The sequence below is a fragment of the Diadema antillarum genome, unplaced genomic scaffold (assembly GCF_040938485.1).
Source record: "Diadema antillarum isolate AM-2024a unplaced genomic scaffold, OU_Dant_1.0 seq00001096_RagTag, whole genome shotgun sequence".
Taxonomy (NCBI): Eukaryota; Metazoa; Echinodermata; class Echinoidea; order Diadematoida; family Diadematidae; genus Diadema; species Diadema antillarum.
Window position 1 is genome coordinate 702,466 of NW_027271913.1, and position 19,450 is coordinate 721,915.

At 36.0% G+C, this 19,450-nt stretch overlaps 1 protein-coding gene across 1 annotated transcript in view; it reads right to left on the reverse strand.

Annotated features, from left to right (window-relative positions):
* Positions 1-19,450, reverse strand: part of LOC139743563 (voltage-dependent T-type calcium channel subunit alpha-1G-like) — a 256,942-nt gene that overhangs the window by 167,690 nt on the left and 69,802 nt on the right. The window contains exons 2-3 of the mRNA XM_071654043.1: positions 16,367-16,612; positions 1,154-1,251 (exon numbers count right to left, since the gene is read on the reverse strand). Coding sequence (XP_071510144.1) covers positions 1,154-1,251; positions 16,367-16,612 — 344 coding nt within the window. The remainder of the gene's footprint in view (positions 1-1,153; positions 1,252-16,366; positions 16,613-19,450) is intronic.

Genomic DNA, 19,450 nt, shown 5'->3' on the forward strand with positions numbered 1-19,450 from the left:
GGACAAAGAATGTTGCAAATTGATTTAATACCTTACCCGTACAGACCTCTTTCCCTCTCCCTTTCACAAAAAAAAACAAATTTGAGTTGTACTCTGTTGTTACAGAACACAGAAATGTATGAATTAAATGATATAGAGTGATCCTGCAGCAGTCACTAATGATCATAATTTTCTAATTATGTTTTAATCCCCATTCCTCACCTGCTTTGGTCCCTGCCTTTGACTTCTGACCTACTACATTGTTTTCTTTGTTCTGTGTCCCTAGCCTTCCTCAGACTGTGACCCCGTTTACAGTGCGGGGATGGGCCGAGCCGCGGCCGAGCCGCGGGCCAAGCCCAGCCTCAATTGCGAGGCCGGGCCCAGCAATTTCGTCCGTTTACACTGCCGGGCTCGGCCGCGCTTTTGATTGAAACCTTTCAATGTTTTGTCGTAGTGGCTCTCTGCTTGTAAACAAACGCAATTTGGTGTTGTCGCCGTTCGGGCAAAGGCCTTTGTCGAAGGAAAAAATCCTTTGCAGGACAAAACCACCTTAAACTATGCTAGTTTTCGACGTTGAGGGGTTTAATATCCTGATTAGCGAAATAGTACAGACAGAGGGTTTGGAAGCCAGACTAAAATTGGCCGCGCATTTGGCCCAGTTTGCGTTTACACTGAGAAAAGGCCGGGCTCGGCTCGGCCGCAGCTCGACCACCTCCAGAGCAAGGCCAAATGCGAGGCCAATTTTGGCCTCGGATTTAGCCTTTTGCGTGTTTGTACTGAAGCGGGGCTGGGCCGGGCCGCGCCCGCACTGTAAACGGGGTCATTGTTTGTTGTGTGTAGTCCATGTAGGGGAAAGCAAACACATGTGTTTTCGTACCCTACATGTTTGTCATTTTGCATCTGACAAAGATTCTGCTAGGATTGAAAGCTCAGGCCCCTTTTGACTCCAATCATAATTTTCTTCTGATATGACACAAGAACATGAATTTCTATCCACAACCAGAATCTCCAGCACTGGTTACAAAAAAAAATGTCATGGTATATTATTCCCTGGTCATCATACTAGATTAAATGCACAAGGAATTCATCAAGAGTATATCCAAGGGGGACTCATACCCCAATAATGAAAGCTCGTTAAAGTTTTGCATGGTCCTGCATGACAATGAGCACCTACTTGGTATTCTGTTGATGGCACGCAGAGGTCTCAGAACTCGTATTGTCCTGATGGCCGACAGGTTGATGTTTTCCAAGTTCAAACTGTACTCCAAGACTCTGCGGGTTGCATGGTAGGATGAAGATAGGATGGAGCGGGTAGAGAGCATAGAAGATTATGGATTAAAATGACATCCATCTATGATCAATTTGGAATTCACATTGTCTGTTATTTTTTCATACACCCGTCATTGAATGAGAGGCAAAAGGCAATACCTCTGTGCAGTCTTTTGAGGATACTAATCCCCTTCTGCCTCTCCTATGACAGAACATTTGAATTAAGGTTTTGGTAACATGATGTTGAGAGTTTTTCAACAAAATTTTAATGCAACTTTCTGTTGTTTTTTTTCTATCACTTCAAGTTGAACTTTGTGCCCTGTGGATAGTCTTACAGGCTATCCACATTTGCCTTGCTAATTTCATGATAATTTTGATCAACTCATGTCCATATTCAGGTAAGATCTTATCACAAAATGATCAAACGCTTTGCATGATTGCATATACTGTGATGCACATGTCAATGTCCTTTATTCCTTTGCATAGAAGGCTTCCAAAATTGTATTCCCTCACAATATTTTTGCCGAAGGAAAGATTTTTTGTAAATGAAACTAGGTATAAATGTGAAGTTTTCCATGATACCAAAATTTCAAATAAAACTAGGAACTGGTCTTGCATAAGGCTGACATTGAAAAATCAAACATATAATTTGAATCTATAATCAGTGGAAAATTTGCAAAGGCAACTATAAAACACAGAAATTTGTAAATTGAATATTATGTACCTAACTGAAAAAGATTCTTGCTCGTACCATTTTGGTATCATTTCTCCCAGTGCAAATAAAATTGAAACATCTAAATCTGTGATGTTAACTAAGTTTACAGATTCCATCATAACTCTCATTATGGAATGTCTACCATAATTTCATAAAATGTGTTTCAAGACTGACATTAACAGTCACTTTTGTTGTCCATTCGAGGGTATGATTTTCTGGCCCTAGAAAAGCTTCCTGTTTGCTCTGAAGTCAGGCAAACATATTTACAATTCTTCTGTGCCTCTCAGCAATGAAAAATCAGATTTTAATATGATGATAGTCTACTAGAAACAGATTCTCTTTCACTTCACATCTTGCAGTGCAGAATTGAAGGATTTCTTTTATGGTAAAAATTAAATGATGCATGGTCTTGACTTAACAAATACTTCTGTTGGAAGTCATGGCTGAGCTTACCATTGCTCAAGTGGAAATCATGGACATGAATGATTTACGATGGCATTAATAACAACTTGCCATCACACTTAATTCACTACATGCATTTCTCGACTGAATGAGTTAAACATCCTCTTGGGCACTATGGAATCATTTTCTTGAAGTTTTTCTTCTAAGTGATAAGATTAACCCTTTAATCTTCTAGTTTAAAAAAAGAAAGAAATGTAAAGTTTCTGAAGTGAAAAGAAGACATTCTCAAATTAGAATACTAAAAAAAAAACAAAAACTGAAGCTTGGTTTGGTGAATAAGATTAGTTGACAATAAAAAAGCATTCCATTTGATGTTTGAAGACTGTTCTTTTCCAAACAAACTTACAATGCTGGTAACAGAAGGCTAGAAATAGAGAAAGCTGTAATTCCATAAGCATCAACATTGAGTATATCATCATTTTGGATTGTAAAAGCTAAGTTGCATTGAAGAATATGCAAAAACAAATATACAGCATATACATTATGGCACAATCATCATAAAGATTTCTTAAGCTAAGATATGTCAGCTCTTGAGTGTCTCTAACAGGTCAATGACCTGTCAAAAGAGACAGTTTCTATGGCAACAATTCCAGATAGGCCTTGACACAAAATAATAACACTGCACACAATACTTCACATCAGCACAAACATATTAAATGTAGTCAGAAATGACAAGCCTTTACCAGTCATACACAGTTCTATCTACACTACACGGGAATAAAGCTAGCATGTGGTACGCTTGCACAATAATACTACTGTTGATCACAGTTTGTTCTGTCCATGCATAGCAAATACAAAACAACAAGCACAAATCATAAATCCATTAATGCGAGGAGGACTTCAAACGTATTTTGACATTTTGATCGAAATGAAGCCATTAGCATTCCTAAAAAGCGTGCAGGCATAGATGAGAAACTAAATCATGCATGATTAAGTCAAATAAATCCACATTTCCAGATGTATTAGCAGGCATATCACAAATCAGTTTTACTTAACATCTACATGGAGAGATACATGTCATTTTTAAACACAAGTCAGAAACATATGAGTCAATAAAAACAAGGAAAATAATTTAGTTACTATTACTCCCATACAGTAAATGACTCTTAATAAATCAACATTCCTTCTTGTTTGATACCTTAGCACATGTTAGGAGACATAAATGCTTATAAAGCTTAATAACTAACTGTTATTGCCTGTTTACCAATATATTGATATTGTATGCATATGTATGTGATACAATGATTAATGTGAATTTGAAGAATACAACGATATAAGAGTTAAAGTATTACAAAGACTTCGTTCCCAAATGAGAAGGATGTTTTTAGTAATTGCAGAGTGGGATATTTGGATATACTCATCAATTGCATTTTATGTTTGAATGTTATTCCAGGGAGATCAACAATTTGGGTAGTAAGACAAGGGTATTGAAGTATGAGCAATTTCCTATGGTTACAAAGAAAATATGACAATTTGCAGGTTATTATGTAAATGCCCATTTCAATTGTCACACTTTTTTGGCATTTATCAAAAAAGGGGCAACATTTGAGTAATTGCTGACAAATCATGGTAGTGTTGCCTTGATGACTGATTTGGTCTTTTCATCATAAAATCAAAGTGAAAAACCTGCAAGTTACATGTATCTTATTTCTTGTGAAATTTGGCAGTGGATTAACAATATACATTTTGTTTAGCACAGTGTGGTAACACATTAGAGGAGACTATACTCTACAGGCTGTAGTTTTAGATAACATGAATATGAATCTTAAGGAGAAGCAGTGACAGGCTATCATTAGGTTTTTAGATTTACCATGACTATCATATTAACTTATTGCTTCAAGTTTAAATAATTTTCTTTTTATTCATATCAAAGTATTTTTAAGTCTTGCAATTTCAACATAGACGACAAATTACATCCCAGCAGCTCTGCCAATGAAAATCAAGGCACATCAATTCTTCACTTATGGAACCCCCCCCCCCAAAAAAAAAGTGGGTTTTATTTAAACTTTACCACACATGTTCTAAGAAGCAGTGGTAGGGATGCATAATTCAGTGATCAGGTACACATGCATAAATTCTTCTGTATGTGTGATATATCTGCATCCCACAGGCAGTCTCTCTCTGTAATTAAAGAGAAGCATTAATGTCAAAAGGAAAGTGTATTTGGACCTTTTTTATGATCAAACAGATCATGTGCTTTTAAAATGTCAAATATAATCTTGACATCACCATGTATCACTCCAAAACAATATTGAATTAGAACAAATCTGATCCCCCCCATAAAAGCCTGATATTGAGTTCTCGGTTACAGTTCATTATTCCGAAAGTTCGTTATTCCGAAGGTTCTTTAGTCCGAAGGTTCGTTATTCTGAAGGTTCGTTATTCCGAAGGTTGATTATTCCGAAGATTCGTTGCTCCGAAGGTTCATTAATCCGAAAATAAAATAAGGTTTGTTATTCTGAAGGTTCATTAATCCGAAAATGAAATAAGGTTTGTTAATTCGAAAATGAAATAAGGCTCGTTATTCCGAAGGTTCGTTACAGACCCTATTTCATTTTCAGATCAACGAACCTTTGGGATAACGAACCCTATTTCATTTTCGGATTAACAAACCTTTGGAACAATGAACCCTATTTCATTTTCGGATTAACAAACCTTTGGAATAACGAACCTTCGGAATATCGCCACAAATGTTTGGATTAACGAACCCTTTTTCATTTTCAGATTAAAGAACCTCTAGGCATAGGGAAATTGTGTGCTTTGGATTAACAAACCTTCGGAATAACAATCCTTTGGAATAACGAACCTTCGGAATAACAAACAGCACCCGAATTATCCACGCTTCTGCATGAATATACCTTATGCTGACTTTAATACACAATGAAAAACAACGTTGCCTTAGAAAAGTGTGCACGAAGTCAGTTTCCTTATCCTACAGATTTAAATACTGATAAACTTTACTTTCAACACGGCTAAATATTTACAGAACACTAGTTCACATTTTGATTTAATGTAACACCATTGCAAGTTTTATGCTTGACATTTCAAGAGTTTAAAACCCTACTTTCACTTTGCCTTTTTTGAATCCTAGAAATACTTTATAATTGCACTATATTTAATAGATTAACAAATCTTTGAAAGCATGTTACACAAGAAGGAGAAAACTTGTTCTCAGCAACACTTCCATACTTCCTAACTGTGTATCTGCACATTTGGAAGCAAGGTGCATGAAAAAGAACTACAATATGCTGTAATTCAATTCCCTACATCCATTTCTTCACATTAATACTAAATATCCTCTCCATTCAATTTGAAAACTACTAAATGTAAATTTATTATCTGTGGTAAGGCATAATGAATTTCTAAGAGAGCAAAAATCTTTTGAAGCATGTGGTGGTGATTATAGATAGCCAATCATTAGGTTCTCAGTTTTCAGACAATATTATATTACATGTTAATGGCATTACAGTCCATTCACTTTTAAATTTGATATTTTCCTGTCCTAGAGCAAATCTTTACTTATCTTGACATATGTTTATGCATTTTATTAGACACAATATAAAAACAGAGGTCAAAATGTCTGGCAGCAGTTTCACTGGACTTTTTTAAAACTCTGTTTGAAAACTGTTTGCTTAGACTATAATGTAGTAACATGACTTTTTTAAAAATCTGGCATAGATGGTATCTGATTGAAGCAAGAACATTTCAAGTCACATGGCTAACTAGTAGTGATAGAACCTTCATTAATATCAAAACAGTAGGAAAATAGAGGGTATTTGAGCATAATATGTATGTACTTTTGCCTGAAAGCTGTTCTATTTAGTCAAATGTGGACAATGTTGACCTGAAGACACCTAAACTGCAGACATCACAAGGTAAAGGAAAGGTTCAGGGTAAATAGCGTAAAACCACAAACATTCGCAGCATGAATATTTCACAAATTGGAGCTGACGACCTTCTTCATGGCATGAAACTTTAAAGAAATACTAACCATTAAGAAAAATGAAAAAAAAAATGTACTGGACTGTCTAGACAAACTCTTTCACACGCATTTTACTTTTGTAAACTGTGGCTCCTCACGAAAGTTTCATGCACACAAAAATGTGTGGTTTTACAGTAACTGACTTCACAATATGTTAGTGTAACAATAGTTACATCAAAGGGTTTGGAATGGATGATAAATATACAAATGTTATGTGTAATACATCAAAGTCAGTTAGGTATCGGAAGGAAGGTATTAGACATTATACTGACATGGACAAAAGGGATTTCTTTCGTGTTACAGCATGCAATGGACAGCATTTTATTGGTGGAGGAATTTGATTGATGTCAAGGCCATCTGGAATAGCCAGTTCTTTTCATAGGTGTTCAACAAAAGTCAGTGTTACCAACCTGTCATCATTGGTACACAGTATGTGTTATTGCATTCATATTAAACAGAGCATCCCCAGAAACACTAAAAATATATCTCATAGTTACATAAATACACTCCATGAACATAAGGCACAGTGGTATCCTAAGGATACATGATGTTTCTTGGGTGTCTGTGTAGCTTTACTTTTCAAACAGTTGTCTTTATATTTAGTAAGTGAAAAGAAAGACAACTTTAATACAATTTTGTGCATAGTATGCGTTCCGCTGAAATGGAATTTGTGATAAAGTCCAGACATGATCCCAGAATCAACTTCTTGATTACAAACTGAAATTGGCTCTTATCATCCAACAAGTGGGTACCTTACTGCCCTATGAATTTTTATCAAGCTTGAAGATCTAGGGGACATTTTTTTTTGGAGATGTTTTCTTTTTTCTATTACATTTGCTTTCTTTGGATTATATTTTAGGTGACATTAAAAAGATTGTTTTCAGGGCATGACATAGTCCTGAACTTGTAAAATAGAATACTTTGATATCTCACACATGCATCGAACTTAGCGTAACATCAACCATGCATCAGAACTTGATACCTGAATCATACACAGATCACACATTCAACTGATTGGAATCATTTACATAATCATTAGAACTGTTAGAACAGTATTAAGTACTCTGATAACTGGATTATCACAGTTGACAAGATAAAAGGTACATCTGATTATTACGGTAAGAAAATAAAATTGTATATGGATATGATCCCAATAAAATATAGAAAAATCATGTAACCGAGCAGGCAAGATAGACGATCAATGGTGGAGTAAAACAATAAGACAACAACGTTGAATAGAACACAACACAGCTGTAATGGCCTATATGTCATGCATTACTGATATGGCTGTGCACGGCTATCATCAACATATAGAGAAAATTTAAGTGTGGTATAATTTGCTTTAAAGACTTGTACAGCAAGAAATGGATAAGTTTGCCATAAAAATCAATGAACAGATATAAACCAAGTGGCAATGTAGATAACTGCGTGAGACAGAGAGGAAAAAAAAAAAAACTACTAGTGCAGCATTTACAGATAATGGAGAATATGACAACTTTTTAATCCAAGAACAAATCTTGTTTCAAGGAGAGAGCAGAGTTGCACGAGTTTACAGCAGCTTGCAAAGAATTTGATCAGTTTCTTAAAAGATGAATATGTTTCAAATTTCATTTAAAATGCACATACAGACTGTATTTTATAGGAATAACATCATATCTATATATGTAATCTACCTCAGCTGAATAAAGTGTTCTTTCTTAATGACAGTAAGAGTGTAGACTGTCTGAAACACAGAGAAAATTTCACCTTGAAAAAAACATGAAGTCCCCATCATTCCTCGACTGGGAAATCTGCTTTCCACTTGCTCTTTCGGTAATTGATAATGATGTTGGGTTTAAAGACTTCTTTTCCATTTTCTAGAAAGAGTTGGGATATCTCTTTTACCATAACCATAGTACCACCATTGATAATCTATCTTGCTCATATATACACAGTGTTTTATTCAAACATGACTATGTTAATGATCTGGATAATATAGCACCAATGCAGAGATCAAACAATATTGCAATAAGAATCAGAGCTTTAGAAAGATCAAATGCATAGAGTGTATAACATATAGTGTGTTAAGTATCTCTTCCTGATAAAAACTGGACTTCATATAGAAGGAATGGGAGGGTAGTGGTTATCCTTAGATTAAGCTTCGTATCACTGGAAGAATACACTTTCTTCAATGAGAGAGAGCGGACTTCATGTTTTCATCGAGATGAAAGTGGGGGAGGCAGCGGGAAGAGCATGGTGGGGAGGGGCGGGGAGCACGGTGAAGCGATACGACTGGGCGAGTGAGAGATGTCATATTGCGATAACGATGTGATAAGCCATGGAAATTAAACTTGCGGAGTGAGGGTGGTAAACTGAACTGGGGATGTTTGTGAGCAGCGAAGTGACGGCAGTTGGCTCCGTGCCATCTGAGCACCTCACTTCTGCACAAAGAGCATGGCCAATTCGGTTTTAGAAGGGTACCAGTGCTGCCACCATATGTATGCACAAAGATTGTAAACATGCACTGGGACAACATGGCCACCGTCTCAAACCCAGTTGACCAAGTCGAGTGCAGCGATGAATGCAGGCAGTCAATGATTTTTCAGGTGTGCCGCTGGGTGTGCAAAATCAAACAACTTTCATGCTTCTATAACTTTCATCAAATTTGCATTTCACTCTTTCTACTCAAAAGAATGTTGCAAAGCCAAGGATCTTGCATTTGGTGTGAGGGATCCTATTTTTCCTGTGGTGTACTATAAAAGTTGTGATGGCGGCGGGAAAAGTTGTTATCCCTTTTGGGAGCCATTATGGCAGAGGGATCATTATTTCACCACATTATGACTTCTTCTGTCCAGGAAATGGTGAATCCTCTCGTAGCAAAATGAAAACAGTGATTTTTTTACAAAATATTCTGCAAAAGTATGTCATAACTAGCCTACATATCCACTCATAATATTATACACATTACTATGCACACTGCATCAGCAATGAAATGTGATAAGACAATGATTACAAAGTATTTTAGTCCTCTTCACTTTATCACGTAAGAACAGAATATTTCCACGCAAATCTGACAAAAATTAATTGAATTCAAGGCAGCTAGATAACTCTTCCTCTATTTTATGATACATGGAGTATTTATTTCCTGATTGGAAATGCTTAAATTTTAACAGGTAAGGTGCACTATTCCTTGTGGATTTTTTTTGGTCATTCAATGGTAAACTAATTAATACCACAGATTACTTCTGTGAGATAAAATACATCATCCTACACACCCTCCAGCAAGGAATAGGCCTCTCATTGTTTAAATATTTGGTCTGAACATATACTTTACCGGGGAACTTGCCTCACAGTACATTTGATGCTAGTCAATATTACTAGAGCTTTCAAACCACACAAAGTAAATATTGAAGATGTGGTCTGATATCTTCAAATTCCATTCTTCTTTATAGCATGTCTATCAAAAAAAAAGTATGGTTTTCTAAGGGTATACAGCTCTGGATGGGACATCATTCAAATCAATGGAATATGGTCTACACATTGTCAAACTTGGTCATTAATGGAAGAATAATGAAGAGAAGAAAATCTGTTATTCATTGGGAATTGAACAGCAGTATGCAATACAAAATGTTTTCTTTCGTAAGTTCTCAAAGCAAGCTTTGGATGTTGCAGAGTTTCACAGGATTATATAAGGAGCAAATAAAAAGGGAGGGAAAAAATAGGCTGAGGAAATGAAGGCCTAGGTACAAATAATGGCATTGGCTGGGGAAAGAGAGCTTAGGCTTGGGCAGGGGAAATCTATAATGTGGCAGGGATAGGCGGGGTCAAGGCGACTGGAGATGAGCAGATGGCTAAACAGGGAGGCATGGACGGTTCGGAGGTCAGCGGACGGGGACTATGAAACTGACTTTTGAGCCATGAGGTATTCTGGGAATGCCCTAGTGGAAAAATATGATGGAATCATGAACCTGTTTTTAGAAAATAGCCATGGCTAGCATCTAACTATAGAAAGGTTTTCTTTACTTGTAGGTTTAAAAACAAAATGGGTATGCTGAGTACACAGAAAACCCTCAGAAAGTAGCTCTCCTAGAAATGTCTGAATGTCATGTCGTGATACAAGTGGAAGGGACACTTGCAAATATTCCAACTTACTTTGACACACCCAATGAGAGAAGGCTGTAAAAGCGTTACCTTAACGTTTAAGGAGCCTTCTAATTTGCCAATTGTTCTCTGTCTTGTTTGTTTCTTTGTTTCTTTCTTTCTTTCTTTCTTTCTTTTATTTACTGCTGGGTCATCAGGTTCATTATGCTTTGAGATACTGCATGAAAAACATTCCTTTAAGTCTAGAACATGACTGTCTACAATTCTGGTCTTCAGAAAACGTGAAATCTTGCCATAAACAATGCCCAATATATCAAATATTACGATTACCTATGTACCTATTGTGGATCCTCTTGACATACAGTACCAATTAATGTCAACAATTTGGATGCCAAGTACTTAATTTGACTAGTGTTGTGTACCATTGTGTCTACAGGCATGGCATACAGTAGTACAGTTGGTATAATGTTACATAGACTTGCATACAGACTGCATGTTTTCTGCATCCTGTCCTCTCAACCAAAAGCAGGCAAAAGATTAAACATACTTCATGTTTTTACATCCATCTTGCACACTCTTTTGTGCTCCCTGGCATATAATAATGTAGGCCAGTGATGTCATAGCATAGAGTATGATCTTATCTATGTCCTCATACTGTTACTAGTACATTCTGAAGCATAAAAAGAGAGATAGAGAGGAAAAAGAAAAAGAAAAACTTCTGCAAGACAAATGCTTGTATCAAGTTTTAGAGTCTTGATGTGATTACACTGTATATACCAGAATATTGTTATCTGTAAATGAAAACTCTGTTGTACTGATGTAACACTGCATTAAGACAATCAACACTACTGAATAGGTATCACATATACAGATGCTGTCATACCCTACATCTCTCTCTACACACGACCTGATAATTAAATTGCTCTGTGTACACATAAAGCTAAACTCCATCCACTTTACACATATTTCTACTAGCGCCTAATAAAAATTTTGTGCAATATCCAAATTCTGAACTAAACTTTAATTAAAGCTAACATATTTTTGTCCTCCCAGCAGCATTTCTCACGATGATATATCTTCCCATCACTCTGGACAGAGCGGTCTACTGGCTATGAGGTGTTTGCACATTGACTGAAAAAAAGTGAAGAGCTGCTATGAGATATGCTCACAGTATGTGCTTTGTGCAATGTCTGTGGCATGCAGTGAAAAGAAGAAAAAATAAGGATGAAGAAACACAATATAAAGGGTGCATCCATGCTTCAAATGACTAGCTTTGAGCAATGAAATGAATGATGAGAGAAGAATCATGAGCATAAAGCGTTCAATGCCTTGGGCACATTTTCTTTTTTTTTAATTTTCTGGTATACATGGTTCACTGTCCTAATCTATATCTCAGTTGAACATCAAGGCCACTAACTTGTATTTCTGCTGACTCTAGCAATATTCTGGTGAGCATGAAAAATAACCCATTTATTTCTTAATTTGTGTGTTTTTCTCACTCCTTGACTTCTTTGAATTCTCCAATTGGTGGGATGGAATTTGCAATGAAGCACAGCTTTGCATGTCTTCAGACAAAAATAAGGTGTGAAAAAAAAGTGTATGACAAACATACAGTTATGCAGAGAAGAGAAAGAATCTAAAAATGTGAGTGTCAATTTAATGAAATGCATGACAACAGGACATCTACAACTTAAGTTTTCAGTTATTAGTATTGTACAAAAAAGAAAGAAATTAATGATAATCAATATTGCAAGCACATTGCAAAGTGAAAATTAGAGTGTTAGAAAATACATCAAGCCAAAATGCATGTTAGCTGCAAAGCGCACCCATCGGGCCCAGGAATGTCATTGGCTGTGGCAAGTCATGAATATTCATGTATTAGTAAGACTATGACTGCTAATTATCTCATACGCCCAAGACAGAGTTTCAGTGGAGGTGTGAACAACTTATGCGTTATCATTTCTTTTTCTTTTTTTTTTGTCACCTCAGGATGAGGTAGAAGATCAGTGGTGACTGACTTTGGCCACGGTTACATTTAGAAGCAAATTCAATTCCTAAATTAAACACTTGATTACAGTAGAATGACATTCAATGACCATCATGTGTCTTATTTTTTTCCTTCTGGCTGTGGGCAAGGTGAAAAATGTGTACATTTAAGTAGAGAGGTGTTTTTACACTCTACTTTTCCCATTCCCATTAGCACTTGGGACCGATGGGTTGAGAATAGCTCTTCACGATTCGCTGCATTAGTTCACTACTGAAAAAATGGACAACTCTAGAACTCTTGATTCACAAGGACAATGCAACACTGAGTGACCAATCAAAAAAGAAAAAAGAAGAAGAAATATATTTAAAAAATGACGAAGAAAATAAAGTTGGAAGTGTATTCTTACTCCATGATGTACTCAGCAATCCTTTTTCATATTTAACATTCCCATACAGAGAATTTGAACATAAGAGGAAGGCAAAGGAAGCAGGAAAAAGGGAAGGACGTTATTAAAAGAATCGTCTCCTATGCACCGGAGGCCAAGAAAACACTTAGCTTTGCAAAAGACAGTTGGGGGAAAACTGAAATGGAAGGAATGGAGGGGGTTGTCTTTTTAATTCACATCCCAAATATAATAATTTATCATTTAATCTGGTTACAATATATCATTCACTCTCTGCATTGGGCTCTTTTTCTTTTAACATAATACAGTAACAAATATAGATATCATTTCATACTTTCAAATCACAAAAAATACATGAAAGAAGCACTTTATTTACATCTTTTGAGTTGCAGAACCTAACAAGGCACTGTGGAGATTTGTACAGATGAAATTTCTTGAAACTTGGCTATTTCACTTAACATTAAACTAACTTGTGATATCTACAGTATGTATGTATATACACATGTATATATACATATATGTATATACATACATACTTTCTAAAAAAATCGAGTGAAAATATTCACTCTTAAAGGAGTGAATACAAAAAAGAGTGAATTTAGAGTGAAATTGGAGTGAATTTTGAGTGAAAATGTTCATTTTCACTCGTTTTGGAGTGACCTCAGGGATCACTCCTAAATCTTCGAGTGATCCCTGAGGTCACTCCAAAATGAGTGAAAATGAACATTTTCACTCAAAATTCACTCCAATTTCACTCTAAATTCACTCTTTTTTGTATTCACTCCTTTAAGAGTGAATATTTTCACTCGATTTTTTTTTAGAGAGTACATATACATACATATATGTATAATGGTACATAACTATGGGAACACTTTCAAAGGGGGCATGAGCTATTGCCTATTACAAACAGTATATTGACTAATTAAGTCACTTTCCAAAAATTTTGTATCAATCAAAATGTCGATTTATCAAATAAAGTTTGGAATTGATTCAAAGGAAAGAAGTACAATACAGAGCTTTGATAAATGCACACTCAAGAGAAATATATATTGAATATAATGTACAAGAAGGCTGTTCAAAAGCAAGAAAATTCAATCCAAGAAGTCTCATTGAACTTACATGCACATGGTTGCAATTACGGAACACTTTTAGTCATAAAGAAAAGCTTCTCATTCTGATGCAATAGTCAAGTTTCATAAATCAAAAGAGGCAGCAAATTCCATGTCATATCTTTGTGAAACACAACTCAAAACATTTGATACTCTGTGCGCAGTTATAGTCTTCAATGTCTCAGTGCATATCTATTCATTCTCTTTCACTCTCAACAACCAGGAGACAATATGCACCAAATATAGATTATAAGCATCAGCATCAATAAAGATATACATAAATTTATATATATTCCTTCTAAGCAGAATCTCATAGTCAGTTGATGTTGATGACATAAAGCCATAACAAAAATCTAGCTATCAAAATTTATTACAAGCACTAAGTTTACAATATGACTTTTTTTTACAGTATACTGACTGTGCAAAATGATCACAGCATAATATGCTCTTGTCAACTTACTAAGGATTGCTCTTATCCTAATCTGCTATAGAGTAAAGATAATGAAGAATTGGTTGAAGGTTTGCAGATAATGTTAAACACATCTGTTGAGTTGTAGAGATCACATTTTGCAAGGTCTTTGTCTCGATCTAAGTTTTAGTTTGGTAAACTTTAGCACTGCACAGAAAAAAAAGCCAACTTTGCAGTAACTTATACATTTACACAGGATGAACTTCCTGCTTTGTTAATATCTAAGTTTGATTACAAATGAATGATATTATAACGTTTTTTTCAGATGTTTTTATCATTGCAAGGTCTTGTGCTTTAAAGATATAAATAAATGCCATTATACACTTTTCTATCCTTACTTAATCCTCTCTGTCAGGTTTAGGATCAGTCTTTAAGAGGATTAGTTGGAGATTTGTGAAAACTGTGTGGTTGTATAATCCACAAAGCAAGAGCTAGGAGTGGGTGACATAATCTTAATGTCCCCACTAGTTCAATTTAATTGAAGACTAAGTTCTTTTCAAAGGGAATTCTTTGCATGAATGCTTATCATCAACTAAGAAGGTAAATAACTGTTTTGTAACTACAGATAGCCCAAATGGTATGTATACTCTTGGTTTATGGGGGAAGATTGGCAGGCCAATATTAATGGTATACATATCTCACTTGAAAATTGGAAAGTTGAAATTTCAACTTCTCAGGAAGCACGCTTTGGCATACTTAACAAATACAGTGCTTGCTTGCTCACATTGAACTTGTTCTGATTATTATGAACTGAAGAGAATCACTTATGTCTCAAGAGTTTTAAAAAAGGTTATCTCATCTTATTTGAAAATGAAATAGAATAAGGCTTAGGGCTTTTTTTTTTGCACGTGTGTCAATATCTAAATGATGTTGCTGCCTCACTCAAATCAACTGTATTAAAATGGTTGCATGGTTAGATATAATCGATTTTTGAAAGCATATAGGTACTAATCATTTTCTCTCTTGCAGAAACTTGATAGCTTCTGGCTTGGTGTAATTTATTCCGAGAATGTAAAAGAGTGGAAAGCACAGCACATGTGAACTGTAATCTGATTAGAAATGTTTGACCATCTTTTTCAAACTTATACCTTATCCTGTAATAAGGGCATGTATCTTATTTGGTGCATATTGGGAAGTGCAAGAGTCAATTGAAGTCAGTAGAAACTAAAGTGTGATTCTCATGATCTATCTATCTTTTTCTACGTGAAGTTTGATTTTTTTTTTGCATATCATCATTTTGTTAGTACAAAAGTTATTGGCAAATCTACCTTAAAATTCAACTCGTTTTATAAGAAAGATCACTTTGAAAAATAATAACTTATGTCCACACAACCACAACCACATCCAAACCCATAACCACAACCATCACCATCATAATATATTAAGACACATGTGATAAATGAAATTGTTGAAGCTATACAGTCACCACCACAAGTTCAACCACTGCCCTCAAACAATCACTGTCCATCCTGGGGTCAATCCACTCATTCCCAGCACTGACAACTCATTGCTGATAACACGAATCCCTTGAACTATGCACTCAACACAATGTCAATATATCAAACAGTCTTAACTCCTGAAATAACCTCTATGGACTTCACAATCTATTCTTTCCACCCATTAGATGTGCCATCAGAGTGATGCACAATCCATTACATATACATGTATGTTGCCTGAAGGTTTTTCAATCCATTAATTGACAAATTAATCTCTGCTACTGCCTACTCCTTACAAATTTCTTTGAATGCTTAATTCAATCCATCTAGCATGGACTCCAGAGGTATCATACATTTTATATGCCATAAATCTATAATATCCCAAATTTAAATCCCATTTTCATTAAACAAAACAAATTTCATATTTACACCTTGCAATCCAAGGTTAATTAATCCCCCCATAACTCAGACTCACCCTGCAATGACGATGAAGAAATCCAGTCGGTTCCAGGTCTCCCCCAGGTAACCCTTCTTGCCTGTCATTCCCATGGCGACTATCTTCACCACCATCTCGGCGGCAAAGAAGGCGAAGATGAAGTGGTCGAAGCCTTGGAGAATGAGACAGCGCTGGGAGTCGCACTCGATGTCCTCGCATGGCCGATACATCCCAAGCGTGATGCAGTTGAGAATGATCACCATCATGCTAATGCGTTCGAACCAAGTGATGTTGTGAATTAAGGAAAATCTAAATGAAGACATGTCATCTTAAGTTAGCCTCATTCACTTATTTACAGTTCTTCTGATGGAGAAAGGGATTTGACCAATGATTGAATCAAAGGTAAAATGTACTATTTTACCCATAAAATGCTTGTGATGACTATGAATTTCTTCACCATGCTGTCATAGACCACTATCCCAAAATCATGAGCCTAAGATCACCATCCAAAGATCACCATCACCATTCTACAATTACCATCTTACAATCACCATCCTACCATCACAATATACCATCACCAACATATGATTGCCATCCTATGATCACCATCCTGCAATCACCATCTTACAATCACCATCCTACAATCAACATTTTACCATTACCATCTGACAATCACCATCCTACCATCACCATCTGACATCTGACAATCACCATCTTACAATCACCATCCTACCATCACAATATTCCATCACACAGTTGTCATCCTATGATCACCATCCTACCATCACCATCCGACAATCACTATCTTACGATCACCATTTTGCAATCACCATCCTACCATTACAACATTCTATCACCATCTGACAATCACCATCCGACAATCACCATCCAACAATCACCATCTTACAATCCCATCCAACCATCACAACATTCCATCACCATCACACAAATGTCATCCTATGATCACAATCTGTAACATCACCATCCAACAATTACCATTTTACAATCACCATCTTACAATCGCCATCCTACCATTACAACATTCTATCACCATCATACGATTGTCATCTTATGATCACCATCCTACCATTAACATCCTACCATCACAATATGCCACCACCATCATACAATTGTCATCCTATGATCACCATCCAACAATCACCATCCTACCATTACAACATTCTATCACCATCATACGATTGTCATCCTATGATCACCATCCTACCATCACAATATTCCATCACCATCATGCGGTTGTCATCCTGTGATCACCATCCTACCATCACCATCCGACAATCACCATTTGACAATGACCTTCCTACCATCACAATATACCATCACCAACATGCGATTGCCATCCTATGATCACCATCCTAAGATCATCATCCTGCAATCACAACTTTAACAATATGATATCTGAATGACAAGGGAACATAGATCTGTTAGCATCTGTCAATTAGATTCAGAGTTAATGAGCTTGGACATGTCAACAGAATGATGCAAAATTTAAGCATGTGAATCAGTTGATTCACTACATTACAAGTTTTGTTAGTGGTATAAAATTCAATTCAGGGTATGCTAATAATGTACATCAGTCGCACTTTGTAAGTCTAACTGGTGGTGAGCACTGGTCAAGCTCTTCGCTCTAGATCCCAATCCTAAAAAAAAACAAAAAAAAAACTTCTGTTCCATTCTGCATGAGATTTCCTATCAACAAACTCAAGGAGGTACTTTCTTCATCAATTTTACATCCTTCATTTTTGACACCAGTTTTTAATTTGTTGTTTGAATTTACAACAAGCATCTTTTTGACAGATGTTATAAGCGTCTGACACCATGCTATATTGTGTTGATAAATGCCTTTTTACTGACGATCTTGATATATCAGAGACTCAATGCAGTATTTCATTGCCATAGCAAACATGATCCTAATTTTGGCAACTTTTGATTTTTTTTTTCACGAACAGTACGTGATTAACAAAATTCTGGCTCCTTGTTAACACAGGTTATAAATAGGCATTGATAAATTGATGGTATAAGCCAAATAGGGAACACAAACATACACATATGTACATCAAAAGATATCATGCAAACATATATATTTACAAAATGTTTGTGTGAGTGTGTGTGTGTGTGTGTTTGTGTGCAAATATTTCAATAGTTGCTGGTGACATCACCTTTACGCTTGTATGCAAGAAGTAATGTCAAAAATAACCAGATCTAAGAATAGCTTTGGCTGCAACCAACTGAAAGTCACAAGGCTCTTCCTGTACACACAGTCGCATCCGAAACACGCTGTTTAAAACCGCACCCCTCTTACACAGTCGTTAGTCTCACTTCATTGCACTTTCGTCACTCATCCCATTTCTCTGTCCTACCACACCTTATATCACTGCTGGGGCATGGCCCATTATGCCCCAATCAATATACATGAATTTAACATAGCCCCTAGAATAATTCTTAAATGTCAATTTATTTGCCATTTCTGTCTCATCTCATCACCGCAAGACAGGGAATGCTCTTCGTGTAATTTCAATCAAATATTCACAACCATTTACTTATTAACCACCATTTGTATCCCACAACACGGTTTGGAAGCCGTAATGAGGATGCATGAGCTGAGTAAAAAAGGGCAATGGCTATGAATAGTTGATGGAAATTTGAAACTTTTCTCTTCAATCTCTCCTGAGAAATCAAAAACTAGGAACGATATGTTTGGGTACCACTACTCTTTGAACATCACATCCTAGTTTTCCCACAGTAGTGTGAGGTAGGGGGAGCCAGTATGCGGTGCTTAATACACCAGCCATGACATGGCCAGTAATGATGCATTGACCCAAATTAAAGTCATTTCTATCTGGGTTTCCAGCAGTAACTCATTGTGTCATACATACCACATATGGAAGATGTACATATCGTCATCTGAGAACCAGAACGTTATCGCATTCTAAGATTTGAACGTACATATTGCAAATGGAAATGACACAATCAATTTCCATGAAATAAAAAGCTTATTTCAAAGTGGCAAATTTATAAGGGTTGTTCCAAATATCAGGTAATAAAGCACCCTTATGATTTTGATTTTGACCAATTTATTAAAAATAAAAATTGTTTAAAATTGAC